Source organism: Protomyctophum bolini, assembly GCF_963924005.1.
Source record: "Protomyctophum bolini genome assembly, chromosome: 11".
Lineage (NCBI taxonomy): Eukaryota > Metazoa > Chordata > Actinopteri > Myctophiformes > Myctophidae > Protomyctophum > Protomyctophum bolini.
Window position 1 is genome coordinate 23,309,423 of NC_137872.1, and position 18,625 is coordinate 23,328,047.

The 18,625-nt window shown below is 45.6% G+C and overlaps 1 protein-coding gene across 2 annotated transcripts in view; it reads right to left on the reverse strand.

Annotated features, from left to right (window-relative positions):
• The window catches only part of camsap3 (calmodulin regulated spectrin-associated protein family, member 3), a 35,171-nt gene that overhangs the window by 2,665 nt on the left and 13,881 nt on the right, over positions 1-18,625 (reverse strand). Inside the window, exons 4-12 of one of the 2 annotated variants that reach the window (XM_080776044.1) lie at positions 9,039-9,179; positions 6,526-6,612; positions 3,776-3,914; positions 3,255-3,394; positions 2,906-2,990; positions 2,705-2,744; positions 2,534-2,598; positions 2,211-2,283; positions 17-2,123 (exon numbers count right to left, since the gene is read on the reverse strand). In XM_080776044.1, the coding sequence (XP_080632170.1) occupies positions 17-2,123; positions 2,211-2,283; positions 2,534-2,598; positions 2,705-2,744; positions 2,906-2,990; positions 3,255-3,394; positions 3,776-3,914; positions 6,526-6,612; positions 9,039-9,179 (2,877 nt within the window). The remainder of the gene's footprint in view (positions 1-16; positions 2,124-2,210; positions 2,284-2,533; positions 2,599-2,704; positions 2,745-2,905; positions 2,991-3,254; positions 3,395-3,775; positions 3,915-6,525; positions 6,613-9,038; positions 9,180-18,625) is intronic. The other variant, XM_080776045.1, reaches the window with a different exon arrangement.

Below are 18,625 nucleotides of genomic sequence, written 5' to 3' on the forward strand. Positions count from 1 at the left end.
TCTCAAAGTCACTCACCTTGAAGAAGAAGCCGACGCCTCCCTTCATGTCGGGCTCCGTCATGTCACTCATGCAATCAGAGAACATGTCCGGCCCTTGCTCCTCGTCCTCCGCCCCGTCCCCTCTCAAGGCCGACAGGGAGATCTCGATTAGGCTGCTGCTCTTGCCGTTCAACACCGCCGCGGGGGCCTCACTCTCAAAGGAGCACTCGGAGGGGGCCCCGGAGCTGCCGCCACCGCCGGCCATGTGCTCCCTTCTGGTCAGGGTTTGCGAAGGCCCTGGACCCTCCAGGTCCATGCTGAACATGCTGTGGTCGTCGTTGGAGCCTGCGTCCGACAGGGCGTCGTCTGTCGACGGACGGGGGAGGGGCGTGGCGACGGGGCTGTGGACCGGCGTGGACGCGGACGAGCGCAGTTCATCCACGCCGTCCGAGGAGCCGATGGTGAAGGAGGAGGAGGTCTGCACCTGGCACTGCCAGGGGTTGACACGGCGCCGATGCGGGATGCAGTCCACGTTCTGCGGAGGGGTGAGGACCCGCGATATAGCGGGCACTTTGCCTTCCATGGGACGACCATGGTGGTGGTGTTTGGGGCTTTTCGGGGGCACGGACTGGGCTCTGCGGTGGGAAACTTGAGGAGATTTGGGCGGGTTGGTGTGGTTCGAGAGTTTGCGGGACGGCGACGGGGAGGACGACGCCGAGTTCAGATCCCGGGTGGATTCTCGGGAAAGACGCGCCGAAGGAGGGACCGGGGTGGATGTCTTGGGGCTGGGCGGGATGACCCAGGATTTGCTGGGCGCTTTTTTCCTGATCAGTTGATTCTGCTGGTCAGAGAGACGCTGCATGTCACTCTGCAGTGAGCTCAGTGCAGCCGTCAGCTTGGACACGGCGTTGTTATAGTCTCCTAGTGGCGCTGCCCCTTTCTCACCTGGGGTCGCGACCCCCTTCTCTCCCGGTGCGCCTGCTTTGTCCCTGGAGAGAGTGAGCTGCTTGTCGGGCCCCAGCCCTGCTTTGGCATTAAAATCCTCCTCCACCGAGGGGCGCTGTTTGCCTTGTTCACGCAGCTCTTCCTCCTCCAGTCGAGCCAGCCTCTCCTCCAGCGTTAGGCGAGTGAGGTCATCTTCGGTGGATGAGGTGCTCATCTGACCGTCAGCTTCCTCACCTTCTCCATCCTGGTCCTTCTTCAGCTGCAAGAAAGCGCTCTTCCCAAGCCGCTGGCGATGCTTGGCGAAGATGGCCTCGATGCGCTTCTTCTGGGCCTCGATGGCCTTGCGCTTCTCTTCAAGCCGAGCGCCCAGCTCAGACATCTCAGTGGTGAGTTGAGGGTTCTTGCTGGGGCTCTCCTCAGATTTCTGTGCCCAAGAGGTCATCGGAGCACCAGGAGGCTCGCTTGCCTTGGGGGAATCCAAAATATGTTTCTTCTTGCGCTCTGCAAAGGTGGTCATCTTCACGCCGCTATCGGGTGCCTCGTTACCCGGGCCTCTCACAGAGTGAACGGCGGCAGCGGGTGTTGCAGGAGTGGACTGGGTCTTGGGGAGGTCTTCTGAGGCATCCGAGTCTACGCTGCCGTCTCTGAGGACTGAGTCATCGTCCCTTGAACATTCAGATGCGTTTCGAGTCCGTTTAGGCTCTCTGGGATCTCCAGAGGGGCGGTACATCATTCCTGAGCGGGAGGGGGCGGAGCAGCTCATGGGGGCAGGGCTGAAGTTGTTTCTGGAACTGGAGGGGTCATCGGGGGAGTGCAAGTAGAAACCATCGGGAGCTCCGTCTGGGTGGAGGCGAGGCTCCATCTTGCTCTCATTGTGGATTATCTGTAGCGCTTCCTCGATAGTAGGCAGCTCTCCCGTCTCCTCACTCTCCCCAAGGCCGTTCTCCTCGGCCAGCTGGTGGGGCACAGCGGGGCTCTGGGTGGACCATGAGGCTCTCTGGGGACTGTGGGAACCAGGGGACTTGCTGAGCAGGTGGCTCAGGTCCTCTGGAGGAGTGTAGGGCACTCGGGTCATGGTCTGGCCCGCCGGGTTGAGCTGGTCCGAGCTGACGGAGCGCGTGATGGGGTTTCCCATGACAACGTCCACGTCACTGTCCAGGCCAAAGGGAATGCTGAAGGACACCGCTGACAGGGGACGGCTAAGGACAAGGAGACCAATGAGTACCAAGTACACACCAGAAATATAAAAAAGTTAAAACACAACACAGCACATGTAATTAATGTACCTGAGGGGTTTCTTGCTCCAAGTCTTTCCGGCGACTTCTATATGAGACAGTGAGGTAGACTGAGTCAAAGATCCTGAGTGCATTGAGACACACACACAAACACAAGTAAAGGCATGCACGCCACAAAGCACCAATCAGACAACACACAAAGAAGACAAATAAAGAAATATTATACATAGACATTTTCAAACATTCTAACAAACGACAACATCAACATGCCGACATAAACCACAGACACAGACAACAGGGGGACACACCAGATGGTATAATAAAGGCACGCCATGACATTCAGGGTTATTTTTAAATCACATCCTCTTACATACCTGTCGGTAACCCCGAGGAGATGGGGAGGAAAGGCTTCTTGAAAATAGACGGAGACTGAGAGCCACTGGAAAACACACACAGAGAGAGGGAAAGCAGTCCCGGTTCAAACATGGCGATTCTTTCAACAGAATAACATCAGACGTACAGATGTGAGAAATAGGAAAAGCTACCTGTTACAGTTCATACTTGGCGTTCCTGGTTTGGAGAAATCTAGAGAAGCAGAAGAACACGGCATTGTTAGTGGTCGTGTTGCTGCTGCTACAGCACTTGTAGAACTGCAGTCACAACAGACAATAAAGATGAGTTAAGGTCTCACTAATCCGAGTTTGCCAGCTCCCTTATTACAAACGGGAGGGGCGGCTCTCACTTACCGGCTGTGTCTATTGGCTGAACAAACTCTGGCCTTCGCACCTCAAACCAGTTGAGCAGCTCTGCTAGGAAGCTCAGCAGGTTCGGCTAAACACATCAAACACACACACACACACACACACACACACACAAGTTTAAGACATGAGACTTTAACATGAAGACAGCACTGCAGCACATGGTGAAACAATCACCCAGTGGTCTTACAGTATACGGTAGTGGACCTCTTTCTGTAAAGCGACTTTGGGTATCCAGAAAAGCGCTATATAAATCGTATATATTATTATTAGTGGTGTGCGTGTGCGTGTGCGTGTGTGTGTGTGTGTGTGTGTGTGTGTGTGTGTGTGCGTGTACCTGAAGCTCCTGTGGTGCATACAGTACGTCTTCCAGAGACAGGGCGCAGCAGCTCTTCAGACAGCTCTCGCAGAACTCCCGGATAAACTGCAGGTTGTACAAACTGTCTGCCGCGCTCATCGTCTCCTTCATACAAACATCTGACGAAAAAGAACAATTACAGTCAGTAACACTGACGTTATCATGAACGCATGAAAAACTAACAGAAAAGGCAGTGCTGTACCTTCATTAGTATTGTTGTTGTTGTTAACTTCTATGTGTTTTTTGTTTGTTATTGTTATTACTGTCAGCATAATTCCTCATCCTAGGTTTGGTTAAGAGTGTGTGGGGGTGGGGTTATTATAGGAGCATTTCATGTCATTGTATTATTCACTTGTTGATTTCTAAAATGCCAATAACAATAATAAGATAAGAATAAGAAAAAAAGTTGTACAGGTCCCGGCATAAGGACCATTTTAAAATGCCACTTTGCTGTGTGCACACTTCATTATATTGTCTTCTTGGTCAGATTTTGCCATTACCTTCAAGTCTAAGCAGGCCGGGGCAATAGTAGTGAATGACAGCAGCGACAGCACAACCACTGGACAGGTCTTTCACTTCATTCACTACCGGGAAGGTAGGCTTCAGTTTGGATGCCACCTTATCCTTCCTGTAGCGTAACTGAGAGACAGAGAGAGAGACACAGAGAGAGAGACAGAGAGAGAGAGAGAGACAGAGAGAGAGAGAGTCAGAGAGAGAGGTGAAAGTCGTTCAGTCCTTCACTGTAGGTGAGCTCAGTGCAGATAGCTTAGCTAATGTTTGCTTTTTGTCTTCTTTAAAGTGTTTGTCCTAATAGGTCAATCCAAACAAATGTTACAGCCCGGACTCTTCAAACATGGGTGGATATTCAAATGAACAGCCTTCCCAGTCATGAAAACTTTCAAAAGAATTCCAGGGATTGAGAGAATGGAAAAAAAAACATGCTAATGCACATGGAAAGGAAGAGAAACTAGATAAAGTGCCCCTCGGTTCACAGGTCTCCACCAGGGCAGGTCAGGTTGTGGCCTCCTGGTGCCGCTATAATAGGTCAATGTGAAAAAGGTGCCATTTCTTCTGACGCCTTGGATGGTAATTGGATGATTTAAGGCATTTTGTTCCAAAAATGAGTTTTTCAAAAATCCACCTGTTGGTGGCGCTATAACAGGCCAATGTGAAAAGGGTGGGATATATTCCTCAGCCTAGTAGGAAAGTATGTGAAAGATTTCACATAAATTGCACACTGCGTTCATGATTTGAGGCCTTTTGTTCAAAACGGGCCAATCCTGCAAACTTCGAAAGCCAATGTTAGCCAATTAGGATGAAATCTGAAATATTGGACAGATCCGGCTTGAACACATGACTATAGAGATACTGTGTAACGATTTGGGGCAGAGGTTCATCATTGGAATCTAGGGAGTGTGTGTGCAAAATTTGACATCGACCGGGGGTTAACGGTGTTGGAGATTAGCTAGTAACAGACAGACGGACAGCTGGACACACAGACGGACGGATTGCAAAACATACTCTCTCCCCATGCCTTCGGCCTGGTGGAGACAATTACATGAAATGAAAGGAGAGGTAGGCGGAGGTAGAAGGAGAGGGACCTAATCAGAGCAGAGCCGTGTCAGTAGAAAGTGGGACAAGTGGGATCTCAGGAGGCAGAGAGACAGTCAGAGAGAGAAAGAAAGCGAGACAGACAGACAGACAGGCAGGCAGGCAAGCAGGCAGGCAGGGCTGTCTGTAATTGCATTATCACAATAATTTGAGATAATCGCAATTATTTTTGTATAATTGTTTTATTTGATTTTATTTCTTTGAATTTGAAGTTATTTGTCATATATTCCCTGTGGAACTTTTGATTATGAAGCTTTAGAGGCCAAACAGAAATGTAATCTTTCTTCATATGGTCCAATATTCAATGCCAGAAAACACAATTAAACTGCTAATCGCAATTATTTGTGTGACAACCAATCATCAACTTAAATGTTGTAATCGTGACACCCTAGTATAGACATACAGAGAAAATACTGAACTTCTCCAACAGGTAGCAGGGAACACAAAGAGCTTACTGTCAACACACACACACACACACACACACACACACACCCCTCTGTCTCTCAGGTAGGACCGGAGGGACAGGATGCAAATGTCATGCGCAGACCTGCGTCGTGTATCGATGGTGATTCATTCAGGTGAAAGCAACAAACCCACCCCCCCCTCCCCCTCCCAAAACCCCAGCCATGGCCTCAGCACGGTGCAGTTAAATGCAGATGAGGACACATGAGGCACATCAGCAGATGGGGGGGGGGGGGGGGGGGGGGGGGGGGAGATGGCGAATGGAGAAAACAGACCTGACCAACAGGGAAAGAAAATTAGGTCGCAGTGGTTTATGAACGAGCAGCGGAAGGAAGGACAGGAGGAAAAGCAGGAAGGAACTTACAGGAACAAGTTTCCAATACCAGCGTGTAGGACACTGTCGGAGAAGGAGCGAGAGCAGGTAGAGAGGAACGAGAAACGAGATAAACAGACAATAAGACGGATAGGGACAGGTATTACAGACGGATAGGGACAGGTATTACAGACGGATAGGGACAGGTATTACAGACGGATAGGGACAGGTATTACAGACGGATAGGGACAGGTATTACAGACGGATAGGTATTACAGACGGATAGGGACAGGCATTACAGCTACATGAGAGAACTGGAACGTCCAGGCAAAGCGTTGATAATGACAGCATCACCCAGAAGAATTGACAAAACAATCTCTTGTTTACACATTAACTGCTTATAAACTTTTGGTCAAATACCAAAAGTAGAAGGTCAGACAAAAGCTTGTAGATCTGCTATATTTTTGGCAATTGTGTGCCTGTTTTAGTAGAATGTTCACCTAATGATGACATACCCAGAATAGGGATGGTAGGGTTCATGCGGTTAAAATACTCCCCACATTTGTGTGTGTGTGTGTGTGTGTGTGTGTGTGTGTGTGTGTGTGTGTGTGTGTGTGCGTGCGTGCGTGCGTGCGTGCGTGCGTGCGTGCGTGCGTGCGTGCGAGAGAGGCAGTATTAGCAGAATCAATATAATAACTCGATAGCCTTCAGACTTCAGACTGTACATAATGCGTGTGTTCAATGTAGAATATCTGTTGAAAGACCTATGTACATAAGCATGGTTATAGTAGATTATCACATGTGTGACGAGTACAACAACAATTAGCTTTCATAAATACACTGGGTACGTAACTGAAAACTTACTGAGGGTTGCACGGACTGGGGCTCCGTACAGGCCTGAGATGGTTCAAACTGGGTTCCTTCGGTTCGCTCTCGCAACTTCTGGTTTAACTGCATGACAAGTATCACCAAAGTTCAGTTTCACAAACAATACACGTATAATATAATATATAATTATATAATATACTCGTATATATAGACCAAGATAATAAATTGTATTTTTATTTGAATGTACAAAGAAACATTACATTAGTGTATTGGGTAAAACAATGTTTTTATATTTTGGTCATTAATGGGTTAAGTACAGTACAATATTGCTTAAACAACATACCGCTCCTCTGTACTATGTGTACTTTACCTAATGTAAATACACGTATGTAAGGAATGCTTGTTACAACACTCAAAAAAACAACCAGGATATGTTAAAGTATAACAACACAAGGGAAACTGAAGCATCTAGGAGCCATGTCAAGGCCTCGGCTACACCTATATGGATCTTTTTCCAAACTTGGGCCTTTCAGCCACACGCAAACGGAGGTTACATTTTCCAAAATATCCGGATCAGTGGATCCGTGTAGTCATGCGAAATGGATCTTTTGAGAATAGATGACATCACGGCTCATTAGCGCATGTCATTTTTACTATAATTAGATGAGAATTGCAGCTTGCGCCTGCATGGAAACTACACAGATATCTATTCGATTGTTCATGTTTTTATATCACTATTGACACCTTTAAAACATATCATTGTTGCATCAACTGCACCGTCACCAGCGAGCAAAGGGAGAGAGAGAGAGAGAGAGAGAGAGAGAGAGAGAGAGAGAGAGAGAGAGAGAGAGAGAGTGAACTGTAAATGCAATCGCATCAAATAGCGTGGTTGCCTGGTTGGTGAGAAGAAAGTATGGGTCATGTCCAGTCGGCAGTCGACAATAACGCATGGCATCTCTCTCCTGTTTAGGTAATGAAGGCAAAGGGCGCACCCTTGACTGCATTCCGTTGTCACTGTGCCTGCCGAGTCCGACCATGTATGTGCGTGCATGAACGCTGTTCCCGAAATGTCCTTTATTAGCCTACATATTATAACGTGACATATATTTATTTATACACCTCGAAAACTGCCACTCTCTCCACAAGGCAAGCTCACAACTGGTTGCGGACGCGACTTGCCACTTGCCAGAGCAATGATGATAAAGTGTCTATCATTGGGTGTAGGCTATGAATCAGATATTTTTTAAATAAAGAGAAGATCGAGGGACTGTCGGGTTTTGGAGATTTATGTACAGCGGTACTTGAGCGTGACATGCATTGCTGACAGAACAGAATGCAAGAAACATGTTCCACTTCAACTCACAATTAAGGTGGCTTTTAAAATGCGGTAATTATTCATTCATTAAAAATATGATAGGCCGGCCTGGGCCGTGGCTCAGCGGTCCAGGCACCTTGGCAGGTAGTCAGAGTCTGGCAGTGTGCCGCGGGTTCGACTCCTGATCGCGACGGCCTATACACATGAACAAGAATCCAACATGATAGTGCCGTCAACCAAATCTAGGAAATCTATGAGAAAAAAGAATGTACAGTAGTAGGGGTCCCTGATACATCGCTCTCTCAGCTAAGGGGTCCTTGGGCTGAAAAACGACCCCCGTCTAAGAGATTCAAGCCTGTAGTGTACCATCACACAATGGTGGACAGGAACAGTAATTAGTCCAGTATGGGGAGTTGGTTAGACTAAAGTGCATCTGTGGGGTAGATTGTTGTATAATTGTTGTAATGTACTTACAAAAACCCATCCCAACAACAGTTCCTCCTTTGTGTAATAGCATGCTTGCTCCCAGACTTGAATCTCTTTTGCCTAAATTTATGCTTCGGACGGCGGTGTCACGCACCAAAAACAGCTGATCTACAAGCTCACAACACATCGCGAATGTGACATGTTATGAACTTGTAGATCTGTTACTTAGAGCTTTCAAATGGGTACCCTACGGAAGCTGGTAAATCCTCTGTAATATAGAGTAGTGTAATCATGATGTACAAATGCAGATTTTACGTGCACTCCATTCTATGGAGTGCACACTAATTCCCAGGACCCAGACGCTTTTATCCTAATGTTTTTAGTGTTTTAGTGTTAGAACAAGCATTCCTTATGCCCTTTGGGTAGACAAGTACACAATGTTCCATTATTTAAGAACAGAGTATCAGTGTGTTATGGCGTTGTGTTTTTTGTTTTTGTGCCAGCCATACTGTGGGAGATGTGTGAAGAGACCAAGATGACCTGACATCATAGAGACAATGATATCGTCTGTCGGGTGGAAACCTCATACTGCATGTCAAAAAAACGTTCGTTTTCAGTATTCAAATTTAAAAAACGGCAAAAGCACATTTGAGGCTTTCGTGTGACGCTATAGCATGATGGAGTAGAAGTAGGCGTTCATTTACGTCGGCAAACCACAAAAAGTTAAAATATGGAGATAGGAGGTTTCTGCCCGACAGCAACGATATGCATGTTGCCATGCCACAAACAGGCTCCTTCCGCTCCTCACCCCATTAACCCAATGAAGTAGCGTCTCCTCCCAGCTGGAGCCTCCACCCAGACGCTCTGTGGCCCCGCCCGTCTTCACCGCCGACACCGTCTCCATGGCTCCCACTGCCATCAGGGCGTCCATCACTGCCAGGTGAGCGCTCTGCACCAATCACATGAGGAGAGAGGAGGAGGAGAAGAAGAAGAAGGAGGAGAACAGTCAGGGCCGGGGTGGAGATGCAGAGAAAGCCAGACGGCCTTTACGGTCTTAATCAATTGTGGCTAACTGGATAACCGCTGGCCTGTGGCTGGCTGGCAGCTCTACTGGTCTGGCAGTGGAACGTTATAGCCCAGAGATAATGCAGTAAAGGCCAAGGGATCACTCAGGGCTTTCGGTGCCAACTGGGGGTAATTACCACCTAAAGCCACCAGGGGTCTCCACGGGATTACATCTGAGTCAGCAGAAACATTGACAACATGGAAGCTGGTATGAGAGTCCACACAGTGAGCAGTGTGTGTGTGTGTGTGTGTGTGTGTGTGTGTGTGTGTGTGTGTGTGTGTGTGTGTGTGTGTGTGTGTGTGTGTGTGTGTGTGTGTGTGTGTGTGTGTGTGAACTTTGGATGGACATCTATACTATCAGTGAAAATAATTGCCAATATATGCTACGATAACATGAAGCCTGTCATTCCTCAATTCCCTTCCATTGGTGGAAGTACCTTCTCCTCTCTCTCTGTTCCCCTGTCTCCTCTCCTTCTACCTCCTCTGCTGTGCAGTAAATGATGTCCGTATGACTCACGTGGGACAGACTGCAGAATAGAGTGAGCGCTGTAACTGACTCACCAGGAAGCATTAGAAAAAGAACAGTATTCTCTTCCAGAAATAAGAATTCCACAACTCTGTTTTCCAGTTTCTGTGTGTGTTTGCATGCACAGGAAACACACAGTATGAAAAACCAACACAACTATCAATATTTACGCATCACATGGCATGAGAGATTGTCAATGTTACAGATGTCAAGTGTCTCCAACCTTTCCATCGCAACCAACAAATACATTACTGCCTTTTTTCTCAGTGTCGATAATCCATCACGGAGCCTTTTACCAATGGCCAGAGCCCATTAAAACAAACTACCAACATTATCAGCTCAGTTATAAAGAGCGCCCTAAGTCCCATAAGATGGTTAGCTCATTAACCACCATGTTCCATTCACGCTACACAGAACATGTACTCTTAGTCTTCACCATATTGATCTATTGCTGCCTTCAACATAGGTTATCCATTTGTCTGAAATAGCTGAGCTAGCTGAAGAGCACATGATTTATGATTAAAGTAAACACAAGTATGTCCCATTAAAATCCTAAAGAGGAACAGTGACCTGCAAATTAAAACTAAATCAAACACTCCGTTTGTATTTATGTAGTTCAAGTTGGCTCCAGTTAGTCACCAACCCACCATTGACTGGAATAAACTTTCACCAAACATTCAGAGTGGATGTATTATCTATAACCGCTACACTACATTAATACCAGGCAGGGTAACTGAAGAGGGTGTGTAATCTGACGTTGAGAAGGGGCTTCAGGAGAGGCTTCGTCTAAAAGCCAGCGACCCCCCCACCCCCCAGATCATCACAGACCCCCCCACAGCCATCCCCACCCCCCAGAGCATCACAGACACTGGACACCATCTGCAGGTATACTGGACACCTGTCCCCACTGCGGTTAACTTAACACCCAGGATCATTTGAACACCCAGCTTTACTTGCAGAAGGAACGCAGGCCTGCACCCGGTCTTTGATATTCAAACCATGCAGTGTACTGTACATCTTCATTTTGCACAACAGGATGATATACAGTAAGAGTATTGCAGCCAGTGACTTTGGCATATGCCTTGGGAATGTTGCTGTGAAAGTGCTTACTAATGCGCCACCAACTCCCAAGTCGAAAAGCATTGTGCATTTTATAGTACGGTACTTGGCAAGTAATGCTGATAATTCTTAGCCTACACTAGATTTAAAAGCTCCCTGAGTTTACACAAATCCATGGCACTGCAGTATGTTAGGGAGATCATATTATTTTACGACTTTACGTTGCTGTCGGTCGTGTCCAAAAATTACTTTGACTTTTCAGGAAATGGAAAGAAAATAAGCTGTGCACTAATGGATCGAACTTCATTGTTATTTTTGTTTGTTATCGTGTCAGTGGTTAAATATTTATAAAAACTCACAGACATATGGGATGTGATTATAAGCGAAGATTCATACAAAGTCTGCCAACGATCAATCCAGCGCTTTGAGATCACACACACACACACACACACACACGGTTCAGAATACAGCTGCTAGGTTGCTGACCAGGTCCAGAAGATCCTGTCATATAACACCAGTCCTCGCCTCCCTACACTGGGTCTCAGTTTATTACAGAATACATTTTAAGATTCTAGTTATTACACACCGAGCCCTCCATGGCCAGGCACCTCCTTATCTCTCTGACCTGCTCCAACCGTATGTGCCCAGAAGGTCACTGAGATCCACATCACAGGCTTTGCTGGTTGTTCCTCAGACAAAACTAATAACCAAAGGCGATCGAGCCTTTGCAGGTTTTGCCCCTAGGCTATGGAATGAGCTCCCCCTCTACCGAAGAACTGTGGATTCTGTGGACATTTTCAAAGGACTGTTAAAAACTCACCTTTTTAAACAGGCCTTTCCTTTCCTGGTTAAATGTTAATTGCTCTATTTTTTCTATTTTGCCTTACTTTATTAGTGATTTAGTTAGTGACTTGTTTTAATTTTATTGTTGTTAAAACACTTTGTGACTGTAATTGTCTGTGAAAGGTGCTCTATAAATAAACCTTACTCTCTCTCTCACACACACACACACACACACACACACACACCTTTCCTTCCGTCGCTACCCTGACAAAGTAAACTTATTTCACAAACTGTATTTGCAGACATAATATTCACCAGTTGACAGCAGCACAGGGACCCTCCCTCTTCACTATTGGCTAAGTGCAAGAAGCTCCCAGAGTCCCAGTTATAATAGTTAACTCCCACCAATAGAGAGGACAGGCAGGTCACCAAAGCATTCTTCTTATCACAGGGGCATTTCTCCAGTCCCTCAACCTCCAAGTATGAGCCTAATCTGTGTAAACCAGTGCCTGATACATTTTACTACTTTACAAATTCCATGTTGTTAGAGCCAAGGCATTCTTAACCTCTAAAGCTGGATTTATTTTTCAAGACAAATGTCATAGTGCATGGCGTGCAATCTGTTGCTTAGCAAAAATAACATAACTGGGGAAAATAAGTACTGTGGACAGGACACATCAGTCGATAACACATTATTTTGGCTTCACAGTGCCCCATATGAAGGTGGACGGTGATGCCGTTTCTCACATCAGATCAGGCCTGTCTGCATGTCTGTCTACTCAACCTTGATGTAAAGCGCTGACCCGGGCAGCTCCAGTCAGAGCAAGCGGAGGACAGGAGTCAGGACAGGGCGATGCTAGCAAAGGCCTGTCAGATAGCATTGGATCTGGCCCTCTAGATGACTGCAGTCAGGCAGTCAGAACAGCATGGGGCCTGGTCACTAGTCTCTCTTACCCTGCAAACAGCCAGGCATCGAGGGAGAGTTTCGCCCAGTATGCCTGTGCGACATGTCTTGTCCATTTAGTGGGAAAAAGTCTGCAGTACTACAGACAGTGACAAATGGGCAGGTACTTTAGGCTGAGGCACTGAGGTTTGTCTGTAGACTGAGGAATGCCAGGGAACCACCAAGAAGTGACCGGTTCAGAAAACCATTATACGGGTCAAATGATTATCGTTCCAGCCAATGATAATTATCTGACATGCTTGCCATTTCATTTCATGTGTGCTCCTCTGATGCAGCCGCCTCTCTCTGAAAAGGTGAAGCCTTGCAGTCTGGCTCAATGTCACGCCTGCAAATTAAATTATGGGATCGGTTGAAACATTGACAAAGACTGATGATAGCTAATAGCTAATCAAGGGGAGAGGTGCGCGAAACGGAAGCTCCCAGAACTGAAGCATTTGCCTTCACCGTCTGGCATAAAGGCTGTTTTCCCATGTAGGCAGAGCATGCTCGAGTTATGCAACTCACTCAGTATCTGTCACAAAGAGCATACAAAACAAAATAAATGCTAGTCATCATTTCTCTCTCTCTCTGCAGTTGACCTGCTCAATAAGACTACTGTAGACTAGGATCAACTCATTTAGCACTTAGCTGTGTTTTTTATCTGGTCAAGAGAATCAGTGGAAATGAATATGGTCTGTGCTCCCAAAAATAATTCCCCTTGGAAACCAGGGGCGTCAGCCGTCATAGTGGTAGGGTCAACCCATAAACAAGTGAAATATTAGGAATCCAGCTTTCTTGGAATACTTTAGGCTACTCGATCCGGCAATTATGTGGAGGAACAATAACATTGTGGCCCCCAACCAGATAGGGATACTAGTAGGCAGGCTCTAGACCGGATTACACTAGTCAATTGGGAACAAAAAACAGGCTTTCCACATAGTGAATTAGGACTAGTTGAGCACTATACTGTATCTGTGTAATTATCATGTACTGGTGCTTGTCATCTGGGATGATCTTGCATTGTTTTGTATTGCCATTTTATCATTGGTCCTGGGGTGAGGCCAAATGTGATTTTCCAGCTGTGTTGACCAAAGGTTATGGGATTATACAAGGAGGCTGCTGTTACTTAAACAGCAGCCAAAACAATGAATCTCAACTCATCCAAGAAACAAATTAAAATGTATTGGCTAGACTAGCAATTTATACAACATGAAAGAAGCAGACGATAAAACAGTTAGGAGCGAGAGAAGAAAGAGAAGAGAGAATTAGAGGCCGACGACAGGATATATCGTTGGGATAAGTTAGACTTATTATGTTGTTCCATTCTGGCATTCCATTGCACAACCTAAATTAATGAATGACTAAAGATCATCCAAACGCTGTCTGCGGTGCACTCAAGATAAGTCATATCTTGATAACCAGCCCATTTAAATCACAGGTGTTATGTTTAAGTTCTCATACAGAAACTGAAACCCATATGCATGACACAGGTACACATTCTGCTATTATACGCCTTTTTTGACGGCATTGGTATCGGCAGATATATAGACAATGTTTCCCGATTTGTAATAGGCGTACCTATTTTGGGCATGTCATTGTAGGCAAAATACAAATAGCAGATCTACAAGCTCACAACACGATGCAAGCTTTTAGACCTGCTATGTCTGCATTTCTTGAATAGGACTTAAATGTCTAAATAAAAGCAACATTCAGTGTGTGTATTTTACATTAACTTGTTTGTTTGGTTGCTCATTGTATAATTAAAGTTAATGTCTCTCTAGGTCGTCCTCAGACGAGCCCTCTATCATTGCTTCCAGTCATCCAACATTCAGTGCCGTGTAGGAGAACAGACTCTACCGTTGCGTAGATGAAGCCGAGTTTGGTTTGACAACATACAACATATCGGTCAAAAGATAACAAAACTGTGATCCAGGACTCTCCAATATCGAGATTAGCATTGGACCCAAAAATATGAGGATGAGCATTAAGCAGAGAAGAATGAAGGCCTCAGTGAGAATGTTGTTGTTATGCTGTACAGTAATTATTCTGGAGGGAGTGGAGAGAGGGTAATTCATTACCAAAGAGAGGAATGAAAGGGGAGAAGCAGGGGGGCCTCGTGGATTCCCTGTTGCCAACGCTGGAGAGCTCCGCTAAGCCAAATCACAAGTTTCCCTAATGAGAGAGGAGCGAGGAGCAACTCTGGAACACACAGCACACAGCCTTCCAGCCGGATCACCATAACAACCAGCTATCTGACCCACAATGCACCTTAACACAAGCCTGCACACAGTAGTACTCTCAGCTTAACAACACTGGCTTGCCATTTGGATATGTCTAGCTAGCAAGCAATACAGGATAGGGGCAGGAACGAGCACCGGTGTTGGAGAGGTGCCGACTACAGAGAAGATACAGCAAGTGTGAAGGAAAGCAGTTGCATACTCGTAGCCACGATGAAAGGAATGATGCTGAGAACCAACCTGACAGGCAGAGGGAAATGAACATCGACCAGCAGAAAATAAATCATCGTCATTAATGCCATGTCTGCACATGTCAATAACAGCACAACCAAGCCGGAAGTAAAGGCACCTTGCTGGTCATTATGTGCGATTATGAATGATGAAGGCTAAATCTGATTATGTGTGAAATATGAATTAACCCCATCCCACCCCAGTGTAGCGACTGATGCCTATTACGGGGAAAGATTGAGACATGGGGATCAGGCAGGTCTGGGGCCCGATTTGGGGTGTTGGGTAGAACATTACCAAGCCGACTCTCACGGCCCACGGTTCTATCAGCACTGACACGCCTAACTGCTTAACCCATTTTGGGTGGGAACCCCTTTTGGTGTTAGCATTATGTTATGGTTTAGCTATTGAAAAATAGCAGATCTACAAGCTCATAGCACGCCACCGAGTGGCGCGCTACGAGCTTGTAAGTCTGCTATTTTTGAAAAAACGAAGAACGACTGACATAGAAACATAGCTTTTTCAGAAAACGGTCAGGATGTAGATCTCAGGTCAAAATGGGTCAAAGCAAGAAAAACTAGGTTAGCATTATTCCAATCCCCATCTGGACAAGGCCAGCACATTATGAGGTCTTGCAACAAGCTTTTATTGTCTCCACTTGCAAAAAGAAAAAGCATAATTGCCAGCCCACGCGATTTTTCCGTGACAGAGCAAATGTTGCGAGACAATGTTTACCATTCCTGATCCGGGGATAAGAGCGTGCCAGTGCTAGTTTCAACTGAGCTTTTGATCGATGCTCGCTTGACCGAAAAACCTGCCGACACAGCAGTATGGTTTGAGACCAAGTGTTCAGAGAGAGCGTTAGCACTGCTAACGGCTACACAACTGACTTCAGAGCAGTGGGAGCAAATATAGAAGTATGGTGGAACCTCTGACAATAGCTAAGGTTTCCGTAGTATAAATAATACCATTGCAACTTAACACTTGGACTTGATATAGCAGCTCTCCAGAAACAATGATGTGACATATAGGTTTGACGTTTTCCGGAGAAGATGCTAGATACATCCGTGGTCCTCGCTGATGGGTCATATGCGGATGACAGTCCGTCTGGCTGGCAGATTATCCCCTAATCTTCACAGTCAGATCTTTATCCTCAATCTGAGGAGTGATGGGGGGCTGGGCCACCAGGGAAAGACTGCCAGCTACCAGGGCATGGCAGAGGGAGCAGGGAGATTCAGAGTGATTGAACAGGCACAGCTCGTGTCGGTGTCTGTCATGTGTGCACTGTGTCATAACTACTGTTCTTCTCCCATTTCCTCCTGAACAGTAACTGTTTTGGACATACAAGGTTTCCACCCGACGGCAATTTGAGTTTTGATATGCAGTAAAGCAGCGCTGCAGCAGATTCCATCCTGCTGCTCCAAAGTAAAGCGGTTTATTGGCCGCATTGATGGTCCATCCTCCTAATGCTGCCGCATGACCCACTTTTCCCTGCAGCGCACACACACACACACACACACACACACACACACACCAAGGACCCCCAGATGATTATGTATTTGGCCACAGACTCCCATCTGAAAATAATTTGTGCCAGTGACCCCATAAAAAAAATATTGTTATAAAAGAATAGAATGCAATAATATTTGAATACCAACATTTAGACAAATATTTATTTTTGAGTGGTGCAGCCAGTGTCTGACAGCCAATAGTCTGACAGCCAATAGTCCGACAACCAATAGTCTGACAACCAATAGTTCGACTGCCAACAGTGAACCTCTATTCCAACATGACATGACAACGACAGACCCGGAAAAGCATCTACTATGGATTTCTCCCGTAGACGTTTCAAAAAGTAATTTATTTAAAGACCTTTTAAGCCTTGGGCGAAGCCAACTCAGAACGTGAAAACTATTTTTGGGTCGAACAAATTAGAAAAAGCAAAAAAAAAAAAAAAAGGTGTTGTACCCTGCCCTTTTTTTCCCTCTGCACTTGATATTTTATTCTTGTATGAATCTATGCTGTCTTTTAACTAGAAGAAATATCATTTCTGCAATTGGAAAAACAAATAAAGCAATCTTGATCTTGAACTAAGTGGTTAAACTGATTTTTTTTTTTTGAACTTTGTTTTTATTTCAGTTTAGGCAACTTCACAGAATTACAAGTATACATTTTTCTTACAACTGATCTTTTTTTTTCTTTTTTTTTCACGACCTCAGCTGCATACTTTCACAGGATATATAAGTGTTACACTCATACACACAAACAACTTCACATACATTTACAAGTACTCACAAACAAAGAAAACAAAACAACAAAAAATACAGGTATACAGCGAGACAAAAACGACAGAGCGACGGCAACAATGGGAGGTAAACAATACTGGGAACAGACATACTGGAGATGGAGGAAGGTGTATGGGTACACCAGAAGGTCTGAAGAGAAGTGTATGGGTTACTCAAGATTCCGAAAGCCTGCTACCTCGACAGTAGAGGCAGAACAGGACTCCATCTTTTACTAAATATGTTTGGTTGAAGCCTCAGGGCATAAGTAATTTGTTCCATCTGGTAGATGTCCCATATTTTTTCCACCCACATACTGTATGTTGGTGGGGCTGGTTTCAGCCATTTAATTGTAATACATTTGATGGCCGCTGTAAGCAGCACATGCAATAAATATATTTTGGCTCTACTCTCCAGACCTTCCGGTACCACTCCCAACAACATTACTGTGGGATCCTCTGGGATGTTTTGACCAAAAACTTCTTCTAGTGCTTCAGACACCTCTCTCCAGAATGTTCTCAATTTGGGGCATGTCCAAAATATATGAGTGTGATTCCCGATATGTGCTCCACAGTCCCTCCAGCATCTATTTGAATGATCTGGACCCATTTTGGCCACTATATGAGGCGTCCTGAAAAATCTAGATATTACTTTCCATTTAAATTCTCTCCAAGTATTTGAGTTAGTTACCAGGTGCGCTTCACTACATACCTCTTCCCACGTATCCGTTGTTACTTCTATACCTAATTCAGCCTCCCATTTCTCTTTTATATACAGTGTGTTATTTGGGCAAAGGTTCAAGAAGACTTGGTAGAATTCCTTGATTACCTTGCCATCGCCAAATTCAAATTTGAGCAACAGCTCCTCAATAGGAGTGGGTTTCATGGCCCTCTCCCAGTCCTTATGTTTTGTTAGAAAGTCTCTCAGTTGCAAATATCTGAAAAAATTTGTCCTTGGGAGCCCGAATTCAGTCCGTATCTGTTCGAATGATTTAAGGCCATCCTTATTAACTAATTGGTGTATGCTGGTTAGGCCGAATTCTGTCCAATTCCTGAATCCTACATCCAGTTGAGCTGGTATGAACTCCTTTATGTAACCAATATGTGTTAGCGAGGAGATCTGTTTAGGTAGTCCAAATGAAGTTTTTATTTTTCTCCATATTTTTAAAGTAACTCTAGTCCACTCGCTCATTTGGATCTCTTTCAGTGAGGTATCTAGGAAGGGTACAACGTGGAGTGGTTGCGAACAGAGGCTTTTTTCAATATTTAGCCA